Source organism: Epinephelus fuscoguttatus, linkage group LG4, assembly GCF_011397635.1.
Source record: "Epinephelus fuscoguttatus linkage group LG4, E.fuscoguttatus.final_Chr_v1".
Lineage (NCBI taxonomy): Eukaryota > Metazoa > Chordata > Actinopteri > Perciformes > Serranidae > Epinephelus > Epinephelus fuscoguttatus.
Genome location: NC_064755.1, coordinates 41,241,565 through 41,254,061, shown reverse-complemented (window position 1 = coordinate 41,254,061; position 12,497 = coordinate 41,241,565). Strand labels below are relative to the sequence as shown.

Genomic DNA, 12,497 nt, shown 5'->3' with positions numbered 1-12,497 from the left:
ACAGGATGGACGAGTGTGTCAGACTGTGACTATTCTGTAGACCGAGCAGTGTTGTCAGGTGAAGTCGGGGAAAAATCTACTTTTTCAAATTGGCAACGGAAAGCTATGTGGACAGGAAGAAAAAATATTGTATGTTTTAAAGGGGAACTCTGATTACAGGAAGTGATTCTGCACAGTGTTGCACAATTATGGCCAAAATCATAATCCATGCAAGGAGCTTCAGCCCTCCCCCCCATTAAGTCCAATCACATGTTTTCTCCCTCGTGTACAGATGATGCATTTACATTATGGTTTAGTAAGGGGATCGGATCAATCCATAATTTATACATAGAAGATATATTTGCATCTTCCTCTCAGTTGGCCCAGATGTATCATCTACCTAAGAACCATTTATTCCATTACCTTCAAATTTCAAGCTTTGAAAGAAACACATTGAATTCATTTCCAAATAATCTAGCAGAATCACACATCTACCGTATCCTTGAATTAAACTCAGATCATAGAGGATTGATGTCCCTGATATACAAGCTCATTAATGATATTAATCCACACTCTTGAAAATATAAAAATGGCCTGGCACTCTTAGAACAGCTCTAACAGACGACCAATGGGACTCCATCTTAGACTAGATGCATGCATTACCACATCCTCTCAACATATGTAATACAGCTGAAAGTGGTTCATAGAGCTCATCTTACTGACACTAGACTGACAAAGTTATATCCAAATGTTATGCCATCGATATAGAGGCCAGCCAGCAGACTTAATGCATATGTTTTGGTTATGTCCAAATTTCTGAACAAATATATTTAAAGCCTTTAGCAAGGTGTTTGAAACCTAAATGGACCCCAACCCAGTCTGCAAACTTTTTGGTCTAACTTTGAAGCAATCCCGTGCTATCTTACCAAATAAAGCCCACGTGGTTAAAGCTTTAGCTACACTCCTGCCAGGTTCATGGAGCGCTTGATTTGATGTGCAGCAGAGTTTTCTCTGAGCATGTTAAAAGTCAAAATTATCATGTTCATTGAATTGTTAGAAGCCAAAATCTTAAATTTGAATAATTGTGCAGCCCCACGACCACATATGTGAGGAAATCTCAGAGCAAACTGTCAGCATTCAGGTTGCATTGTGGGTAATGTAGGCACCAGGTTTTGACTAAGAATAATGAATGTGTGGCATAAAAAATAATAAGGCTGCTGTCACTTTTGTTTGTGAAAATTTCATTTTCACCAAAAACAAAATATAAAAATAATAATGATGTAATTTTTATTGTCGTCTGTACCTGATGAGCATGTGCCCTTATGTTTGGATTATGATTCGTAGGTTGGGTCATCTCTGCAGCACCACAGCGCTTTATCTATAACATCATGTTATGACACATTTTACCTCCATCAAAAATAGCAGCTCCTTAAATTTGGATACTGCTCTTGTGATAATATTGTGAGTAATTTTGCAGCCCTGAGAATATGGCGTCTCTGATGCATCAACCTTTTAAAAAATATCCATTGTGAGTCCGACAGTGTTAAAATACAGGAGTCGAATGATGAAGTCTGATTTTGATTTTAATTCAGGTATTTCTCTGAGTTTTGTCTGAGAGCGACTGTCACAGACTGAGGACATAATGTGGTGTTTCTTACAGAGTTTTAGAGGTTGCGTGTAAAACAAATCCCAGTAAATAATCCTATTAACCAGCAAACTGAAATGCCCTATACGTTTTATAATCTCTATTTATTGCTGTTTGAACTTATTTGTATGAACTTGTTTATTTCAGCTCTGTGCTGTAGTTGAAGGCTGAATCTTGCTGTGTTTTTACAGTGACGATAAAGATATTGTGTTGTGTTCCCATGATGCACTGCAGTGTAAACAATCAGAATATTTATTTTCTAACCTGGCGTTCATGTCCTCTCAGATATTTTCTGTCATGTCAGGATTGTTTAGGATCAAAGTGCAGAGTTACATAACTGATGCACAAATGTATTTCTCTTCTGTCCTTCTCTACAGTGAGATTTCACTGTTGTAACTTCAGCCTCTCATCAACACCACAATCCCACTGGCCTCTAATCGAAGAGGTCAGTGTGTTCGGGGTCAAAGGTCAGCGTAGTTTAGTTTAAAACCTGACAGCAAATCAGGGCAGGATGCTTTGTTACAGCTTGTTCTTACCACTGGAAATAATGGCTTTGTTCTGCACAAATTCAGTCCTGAAAAGTTCGTGTGAACGCTCTGTTAGTCATCAGGGTTTCAGAACGTGAGAACACTGTGATGAGATGAAGCTCAGGCAGTGACACACACACACACACACACACACACACACAGTCAAATGCAGCTGGAATACTAAAACCGAACAGAGAGATGTGTAACTGTATAAAGTTTCATCAAAAGTGACATTGAGTCATCGTGCTTGAGCTTAACTGTATTTCTAAATCTGATAAGACGTCTGCCAGCTGTCCTGTCACTAACACAATCAACTTAATTGGCCAATTATGTTGACACGTACGAGGAATTGGACTCTGCTTGTCAGCAGCTCTCATGATATCCTCACACACGCCGTGAGAACAAATATACAGGCACATACAGATACAGACATGCAGCTCAACAGAGACAGTGTACTGGAGCTAAACAAAGATGAGCAGACATAAACAACAGGTATAATCTACCTCATAGGCAAGTAGGTATGAAAACAGATAACAGCTAGACCACAAACACACTGTATCTTTACACAGGTGCAAACTGTACATACAGGGATGTGTTGAATGTGTGCTAGAAAGTGCAGAGAATACTGGACTACACATGCTCACATCGGTACTGTAATGTTGTTCCAGCCTTTCTCTGAGGCTGCATCGACGAGTGTACAAAGAGCTAAAATCTTATTTGTTCACAAAATAATGATGAATAATCAAATAAATGTGAAGTCAGTAAGCAGTCATGTCTGTGTGTCTGGGTGTGTGGAAATGTCTGTAGAAAAACCCCAAAAAACAGCAGCTGTGTAACAGAAAGAACGGCCAGGGAAACAGGCACACCTTGTGGAGCAATGTGCATGTCACACATGTCTAATGTCTTGACCCATCAAGTTGCCTAGATTCATGTTCATTTGTCATCTCTGTGTTTCCTGTTTTATTTTGGTATCCACTGTCACTGTATCTTGTTTCAGATCCCGTGTCCTGTCAAGTTTCCCTCCTTTGTAAATTCTTGCCCCGCCCTAATGTGTCTTACCAGTGCCTCAATGTGTTTCACCTGTGTCCCAATGTGTTTCACCTGTGCCTTGATGTGTTTCACCTGTGCCTCAATGTGTTTCACCTGCGTTTCAGTGTGTTTCACCTGTGTCCCAATGTGTTTCATCTGTGCCTCAATGTGTTTCACCTGTGCCTCAATGTGTTTCACCTGTGTCCCAGTGTGTTTCACCTGTGCCTCAATGTGTTTCACCTGTGCCTCAATGTGTTTCACCTGTGTCTCAGTGTGTTTCACCTGTGCCTCAGTGTGTTTCACCTGTGTCTCAGTGTGTTTCACCTGTGCCTCAGTGTGTTTCACCTGTGCCTCAGTGTGTTTCACCTGTGCCTCAATGTGTTTCACCTGTGTCTCAGTGTGTTTCACCTGTGCCTCAATGTGTTTCACCAGTGCCTCAGTGTGTTTCACCTGTGTCTGAATGTGTTTCACCTGTGTCTCAGTGTGTTTCACCTGTGTCTCAGTGTGTTTCACCTGTGCCTCAGTGTGTTTCACCTGTGTCTCAGTGTGTTTCACCTGTGCCTCAATGTGTTTCACCTGTGCCTCAATGTGTTTCACCTGTGCCTCAATGTGTTTCACCTGTGCCCCAATGTGTTTCACCTGTGCCTCAATGTGTTTCACCTGTGCCTCAATGTATTTCACCAGTGCCTCAATTTGTTTCACCTGTGTCCCAATGTGTTTCACCTGTGCCTCAATGTGTTTCACCAGTGTCTCAATGTGTTTCACCTGTGTCTCAGTGTGTTTCACCTGTGTCCCAATGTGTTTCACCTGTGCCTTGATGTGTTTCACCTGTGCCTCAATGTGTTTCACCTGTGTCTCAGTGTGTTTCACCTGTGCCTCAATGTGTTTCACCAGTGCCTCAGTGTGTTTCACCTGTGTCTCAATGTGTTTCACCTGTGCCTCAATGTGTTTCACCTGTGTCCCAGTGTGTTTCACCTGTGCCTCAATGTGTTTCACCTGCGTTTCAGTATGTTTCACCTGTGTCCCAATGTGTTTCATCTGTGCCTCAATGTGTTTCACCTGTTCCTCAATGTGTTTCACCTGTGTCCCAGTGTGTTTCACCTGTGCCTCAATGTGTTTCACCTGTGCCTCAGTGTGTTTCACCTGTGTCTCAGTGTGTTTCACCTGTGCCTCAATGTGTTTCATTAGTGCCTCAGTGTGTTTCACCTGTGTCTGAATGTGTTTCACCTGTGTCTCAGTGTGTTTCACCTGTGCCTCAGTGTGTTTCACCTGTGTCTCAATGTGTTTCACCAATGCCTCAGTGTATTTCACCTGTGTCTCAGTGTGTTTCACCTGTGCCTCAATGTGTTTCACCTGTGCCTCAATGTGTTTCACCTGTGTCCCAGTGTGTTTCACCTGTGCCTCAATGTGTTTCACCTGTGCCCCAATGTGTTTCACCTGTGCCTCAATGTGTTTCACCTGTGCCTCAACTTCACCTGCCTCAATTTGTTTCACCTGTGTCCCAATGTGTTTCACCTGTGCCTCAATGTGTTTCACCTGAGTGTCTCAGTGTGTTTCACCTGTGTCAATGTGTTTCAATGTGTCACCTGTTTGATGTGTTTCACCTGTGCCAGCAAATCACCTGTGTCTCATGTGTTTCACCAGTGTTTCACCAGTGCCTCAGTGTGTTTCACCTGTGTCTCAATGTGTTTCACCTGTGCCTCAATGTGTTTCACCTGTGTCTCAGTGTGTTTCACCTGTGTCCCAGTGTGTTTCACCTGTGCCTCAATGTGTTTCACCTGCGTTTCAGTATGTTTCACCTGTGTCCCAATGTGTTTCATCTGTGCCTCAATGTGTTTCACCTGTTCCTCAATGTGTTTCACCTGTGTCCCAGTGTGTTTCACCTGTGCCTCAATGTGTTTCACCTGTGCCTCAATGTGTTTCACCTGCGTTTCAGTGTGTTTCACCTGTGTCCCAATGTGTTTCATCTGTGCCTCAATGTGTTTCACCTGTGCCTCAATGTGTTTCACCTGTGTCTGAATGTGTTTCACCTGTGTCTCAGTGTGTTTCACCTGTGCCTCAGTGTGTTTCACCTGTGTCTCAATGTGTTTCACCAGTGCCTCAGTGTATTTCACCTGTGTCTCAGTGTGTTTCACCTGTGCCTCAATGTGTTTCACCTGTGCCTCAATGTGTTTCACCTGTGTCTCAGTGTGTTTCACCTGTGCCTCAATGTGTTTCACCAGTGCCTCAGTGTGTTTCACCTGTGTCTGAATGTGTTTCACCTGTGTCTCAGTGTGTTTCACCTGTGCCTCAGTGTGTTTCACCTGTGTCTCAATGTGTTTCACCAGTGCCTCAGTGTATTTCACCTGTGTCTCAGTGTGTTTCACCTGTGCCTCAATGTGTTTCACCTGTGCCTCAATGTGTTTCACCTGTGCCCCAATGTGTTTCACCTGTGCCTCAATGTGTTTCACCTGTGCCTCAATGTATTTCACCAGTGCCTCAATTTGTTTCACCTGTGTCCCAATGTGTTTCACCTGTGCCTCAATGTGTTTCACCAGTGTCTCAATGTGTTTCACCTGTGTCTCAGTGTGTTTCACCTGTGTCCCAATGTGTTTCACCTGTGCCTTGATGTGTTTCACCTGTGCCTCAGTGTGTTTCACCAGTGCCTCAGTGTGTTTCACCTGTGTCTCAATGTGTTTCACCTGTGCCTCAATGTGTTTCACCTGTGTCCCAGTGTGTTTCACCTGTGCCTCAATGTGTTTCACCTGCGTTTCAGTATGTTTCACCTGTGTCCCAATGTGTTTCATCTGTGCCTCAATGTGTTTAACCTGTGTCCTCAATGTGTTTCACCTGTGCCTTGTGTGTTTCACCTGTGCCTCAATGTGTTTCACCTGTGCCTCAATGTGTTTCACCTGTGCCTCAATGTGTTTCACCTGTGTCTCAATGTGTTTCACCTGTGTCTCAATGTGTTTCACCTGTGCCTCAATGTGTTTCACCAGTGTCTCAATGTGTTTCACCTGTGTCCCAATGTGTTTCACCTGTGCCTCAATGTGTTTCACCTGTGCCTCAATGTGTTTCACCTGTGCCCCAATGTGTTTCACCTGTGCCTCAATGTGTTTCACCTGTGCCTCAATGTGTTTCACCAGTGTCTCAATGTGTTTCACCTGTGCCTCAATGTGTTTCACCTGTGTCTCAATGTGTTTCACCTGTGCCTCAATGTGTTTCACCTGTGCCTCAATGTGTTTCACCTGTGCCTCAATGTGTTTCATCTGTGTCTGAATGTGTTTCACCTGTGCCTCAATGTGTTTCACCTGTGTCCCAATGTGTTTCATCTGTGCCTCAATGTGTTTCACCTGTGCCTCAATGTGTTTCACCTGTGTCCCAGTGTGTTTCACCTGTGCCTCAATGTGTTTCACCTGTGCCTCAATGTGTTTCATCTGTGCCTCAGTGTGTTTCACCTGTGCCTCAGTGTGTTTCACCTGTGTCTCAGTGTGTTTCACCTGTGTCTCAATGTGTTTCACCTGTGCCTCAGTGTATTTCACCTGTGTCTCAGTGTGTTTCACCTGTGCCTCAATGTGTTTCACCTGTGCCTCAATGTGTTTCACCTGTGTCTCAATGTGTTTCACCTGTGCCTCAATGTGTTTCACTTGTGTCTCATTGTCTCTCTTGTCTCAGTTTGTTTAAGTCCCTGTCTTCCCCTTGTTGCCGGATGGTCTTTACCCTTGAATATAAGGTCTAGTGTTTCCCTTGTGTTCCCTCCGTGTTTGTTTGATCGTTTTTACTTGTGACCACCCTTGTGCCTGTTGATTTTAGATACTTTCACCAGTGTGACTGACCACCCATGTACCAACCTTTGCCTGATTAAAAACCCTGAACATTCATCCGAGTCTGTGAGTCTGCTTAGTGAGTTTGTGCTTGATATCTAAGTATGGATGTGTCCATTCATCCATCCATCCATCCATCCATGCATTAATCCATCCATCCATCATCCATTCATGTTGATTCCTCACAGAGTTCTGACCATGTTTAATCCAAAGTGAAAACGTGCTTGTTCTGTTCTCCTCTTTCATTTTCTTGTTATAGTGAGATAAACTATGCAGTATTTTTAATGTGTCATTTTCCAGTGACAGATCTCTTTAATTCTTCTTTTATCTGTCTCTTTATATCGTTTATTGAACTGATCATTGCTTAAAACTGGAAAATGGGGACTTTGCTGTGTGAAGTGAAAGACTTTCAGCCGTTAGCTGCACTGTGGCCGCTAACATTGTTGTACCGTCACGCATGAAATCAGATCACTAAAGCTTTTGGTGGCGTAATCACGAGGCTACTTTAAACCTCAACAGCTTCTTTGCAGTGATTAGCGGACAAGTGTCTCGCATTAATAGTAGGTGACGAGTGAGAGGAGCTTTTGTCATTGACTACTAATTGGTGTTTTGGCAGCCTTTCAGTCACAGATCTGCTGCTCTCAGCTCGCAGCCTATCACAGCTCCCGCTCTGATGTTTCATCTCTCCTCTCTTCTCCACAGGTATGATTTGGACTGCAAGAGCGACAACCTCTCTAAACACGTGAGTGTCTCCTTCACCTCAGCTGTTCAACAATCAGTCGTGCATTCATGGAGATATTATACAGCCAAATGTTTATCCTTCCAGTACAATAGCAGCCTGATATGAATCAGAGTGTCACAGGTAAGAGTGGCGTCACAGGAACAATCCTGTAGCAACACCATTGTAAGACATGAAGCTATATGAAACCTAAAGGCTCAGAGTCACATGCAGTTCCTTAACAGTTACTATAACTACAGGTGTGGAGGTGTTTTACTGAAAGAAAATCTGTCAGAGTAAAAGAAGAGCTGACAACACAATTAGAAACTCACAGAAATAAGAAGCAGCTGCACAAATTAGCATCACTTCTAATTATGTTTTGTGACTTTGTTTTACACTGTCTTAAATATCTTCAGGTACTTCTCAGCAGTTTGACTATTTTTCTAACTTATTCTGACTCGTACATATTATTCACCGATCAGCCAAAACATTAAAACCATGACCATGACCATGAGGTGAAGTGAATAACATTGATGATCTTGTTGCAGTGCAGTGTTCCATTGGGAAACCTTGGGTCCTGGCATTCATGTAAATGCTACCTGATGCTCTCCACTCACCTGAACACTGTTGCAGACCGAGTAAACCCCCTTATGGTAATGGCACTTGTTGCGGTCTCCGTCATGTTCCTTGGGCCACTCAAGAGCAGTTTTTGTGGTGTGCCAGGTGGCATCTACATGAATGTCAGAACCCAAGATTTCCCAACAGATGCATTGTAACAAGATGATCAATGTTGTTCACTTCACCTGTCAGTGGGTGCAGTGTTTTGGCTGATCGGTGTGTATAATAATAGCTGTTGATGAAAATGTCACAGCTAATGATTTAATAGTTGAACAAGTCCTCAGGAGACTCTGATGGATTACACACAGTATTTAATGAAGACTCGATCGAAGAGAATCACAGTTGAACATACAGGATGTGAAGATGCTGTCAGACCCAGAGTCATCTCCTTTGGTCTGAATCAGGGACTCATGTTCGTGTGGCGGCATTTACAAGCGGACCAGATCAAATGCCAGCGTCAGAAAGCTGCTCTTGATTGCTCAGAATTTCCATGTGGGAAAAATCCAGGAAGTAAAGCAAACGTTGAAGAAGAGTACACTTGCAAGATAAATGTGACACTTTCTAATGTCACAATGGAGGGACAACTACGCAGGTTGATTTTAGCGCTGCTCATCGTGGACTATATTGCTGTCATTGTTCATTTTAGTCAAACCATGCAGTTTGAAAACGAGGCGCGGCTCCAACTAGAAAACAATGTTTTGATGCATTGGATGTGCTGAATGTGCATATTAAGGCAGTACAGGAGGAGGTGCACATTAATAATCCTCCAGGACTGTAACATGCTCATGTTTAACCCAAACAATGTGTGCCAGGGCAGACTAGACAAAGAAAAGACAAAACCAAACAAAACCAAACAATGTAAATGGTCAAACACCAGAAGCAGCTAATGGATCACTGATGCTCTGCAGAGACACAAATGGATAATATTTAAAAACACTTTTTTACAAAATATTGCAAAATGCATACGGAAAAAAACAATACTGCTAAAATTGAAAGTACCTTGTACGTCAACCTCCTCCTCCTCCTCCTTTCTATGTTAAAGGTGTCACTACCTGGTGCACCTCCTCTTTTCCTCCGTGCCGCCTGCCACACATGGTTAAGTTTAAAATCATCATCATAAAGTTATCAACATGCAAAACTGGTGTGTCACCATTAGAGTTGAGATCAGACCAAATATGTCAGCTGGAAAATCTGTGTTTTCACAAAGGATGTGAAGGTGGAGAGAGTCAGTGTGACAAATGTCTTGTGGTTCCACAGGCAGGAGCATTAGTAATATAGTACAGAACAGGACACAGTAGTAAAGGATGGTATACCGTTGTACAGTTGTGTAGTTTTGTATTGGCAGCTGTTGTATTTACTGAAGGACAATAACAAACACTCTACTGACAAATATATATTCAATGAAAACAGATTTTAAAAGAAAAGAAGTACATAACCCTGCAGCACAGTCTCCGTTACATTTCATCATCACACAGGCCTGTGTTTTTTCACATTTTGGGATCTTTTATAATTTCCCTTTGCAGAACTTTCACAGTAGTAATTATGTTTCATGTCTTCAGGGTCTAATGAACTCGATTCATCTTGACCGGACGTTTATTTGTGTTTATTTTGGTGAACTCTGAGGGCGTATGTCAATTTCTCCATTATATGTATTTGATGAATATCCCTGTTTAGTCATCAATCTCAGGAGCCTCAGGTTTTAGACGTCCACAGGTTATGGCTTTTTTTCTCCAAATCTCCTGCCAAATGTTTAGGAGCAAATTAATAAATGGATTTGCTCTTTCCAAGAGATGTTTTGTGCTTTCGGAAACAGTGGCTCGTTGGATAATTTCCTGTCAGTTTACTCATCAGCTGATCCATTAATCATCAGCAGCGCCAGTGTACGGATAAGATGCTTTATGGATTAAACAAAGAGATGATATTGGAATAAAAACATTTTGTAGTTAAAGGCTTTCAGCACTGACTTCAGGAGGAATTGATAGCTCATCAAAATGTAAATAAAGGATGAGAGTCAGGTGTCAGCTGTCAGGCTTTAATGAAACAATGAAAACATATCAGCTTTGTCATTGTAATGACCAATAACTGATATTTGGAACCAATATATTTGTGTCTGAAATCAGAATAACAAAAATACAAAACTTCAACACATAACTTTGTGTAAACGCCTTTAAGCATCCTGTGTTTAATAAAATGGTTCAAAGAGAATGTTATCATCATTATCTCTATAAAAAAGATTATGGCTCCTTTACCTGTGCATTATTACAGTCGGCCATCTCTGGTGTTGGGATGTGAAATGACGTCCAAAAAAAATAGCTGGCATCTGGAGAAAAGCGCTGTTCAGGGGTTTTTCAGGGCACTTCACCTTTTTTTCTGCAGCTGCTTTGAGCGCATTCAGTTGATCTCTGAACTTTTCAGAAAGGTACCGGTGATGTCACTGCAGCTTCTTTAGCTAGGCTACTGCTAGCTGTCACAGCAAAGACAGAACAGCTCACTTTTCGGGAGCAGATCGGCCACAGGACTCTGGATGTTACGGTTGAGTGTTGTGCTTCTATCAGCGTTAGCTTTGTGAGCTTGAAGTTAACTGTGTCAGCTCTCTGTCAGTATAGTGTTATGTTAGCTGCTTGGTTTCATAGAAACAAAACCCATGTGCAGCACATCATTAAAAAAAGCCCCCCTGGAATGAAGCTCTTCCCAACACCCAAAAAAATGTGCATACAGACCCTTAAACCTCCAAATAGCTTGTCAGCAGTGGGGTCACTGTGCCGCTGTGCTGTGTCGGAGTACTGCATTTATATGCCTTTGTGCCAACGCTAGCTATGGCGGGAGGCATTGTGTTTTGGGTTGTCCATCCATATGTCTACAAGTCTGTCGGTCCCATTCCTGTGCACATGATATGTCAATATATATTCTCTTCAAATTTGGCACAAACGTCTTATTGGGTTCAACGATGCACTGATAAGATTATTTGTCTCACTCTTGTGAATGTGATAGCTCAAGAAGGCCTGTAGGTCCAGTCCACTTGGACTGAAGAACAAACTGATAAGAATTTTGTGGTCAAAGGTCAGCGTGACCTCACAAAACGTGTTTTTGTCTATAACTGAAGAATAAAATACAGGATAAAATAGTGAAGGTCAAAAGGTCAAAGGTCAGCTTGACTGTGACATCATCATGTTTTAACCTCATATCTGAGGAACAGAAGGGGAGACATTTGGTCAGATACTGAATTGGTGTCTCTAATCTTGAAATTGTGCTGATTGTATAGATCTTGTGTGTGTGAAGCATCCATGTTTTCACTGACATGGATGGAGACTGTCAGAGACGCTGGACTGGTGGGCGAAGTCATACAACCACAGGGTGGGCTGGTGGGCGGAGTCATACAACCACGGGCCGGTGATTCTAGTTCAATTAGTTCTTTTTATTGGCTATCAGATGAAAAAATAGTGATTCTGATAATAAAACAATGCTGAAAATCATGTCCAATCATCAGCCAGGCCGATCATCAGCAGATCGTCACTATTCAGCCATCTTTTCTGGATCAAGTTCTCCCTCTGTGTTTATTTAAAATCTGAGACTTCATATTTCACTGCCCCTCATCTCCATCCTTCACGGTCAGATCAAACAGAAGCTCCAGCAGCACCGTGCTCCAGTTCTGTCCATAACCTGGTCTCCATCTCCGCCCCCAGCCCTCTTCCTATTACCCAGCTTCATACTCATTGCCAACTGCAGGCAGTTTCTTTCCTCAGCCCCAACCCCAGCGTGCCCCCGGGGCTTCTTCTGAGAGCGCTGAGCAATGTGAGCGCAGCGACTCACTCTCAGCATGAATGCTGAGGACGCTTGGATGCGTCCTGTCGTCACTGTGGATGTGTGGGATTGGTGATCTGGCACGCAGTGATGGCTCCATTGTCCGGGCACGGTCCATCTCCAGTCGCTTTAAATAACAGAAAAAAAACTGCACTCAATTACAGTATCTCTGTTGGCAGCTTCAGTGACAGCGTTGGAGGATGCCTCCTTCCTCCATCACAGCAGATGTTTTTCCTGTGCCATATGGTTTGCATACCTTGTGCTGATATGGCTGCAGGCGAAGATGTGCAGAGCCGGAGCGTACAGTAAAATCTAATTAAGGGCTGTGTGCTGTTTCCTCGCAGATGAAGTGAATGTTGCTTTTTCATTCTGACAGA

At 42.8% G+C, this 12,497-nt stretch overlaps 1 protein-coding gene across 1 annotated transcript in view; it reads left to right on the top strand.

Annotated features, from left to right (window-relative positions):
• The window catches only part of LOC125887045 (copine-8-like), a 107,127-nt gene that overhangs the window by 43,951 nt on the left and 50,679 nt on the right, over positions 1 to 12,497 (top strand). The window contains exon 6 of the mRNA XM_049573546.1: positions 7,686 to 7,725. Coding sequence (XP_049429503.1) covers positions 7,686 to 7,725 — 40 coding nt within the window. The remainder of the gene's footprint in view (positions 1 to 7,685; positions 7,726 to 12,497) is intronic.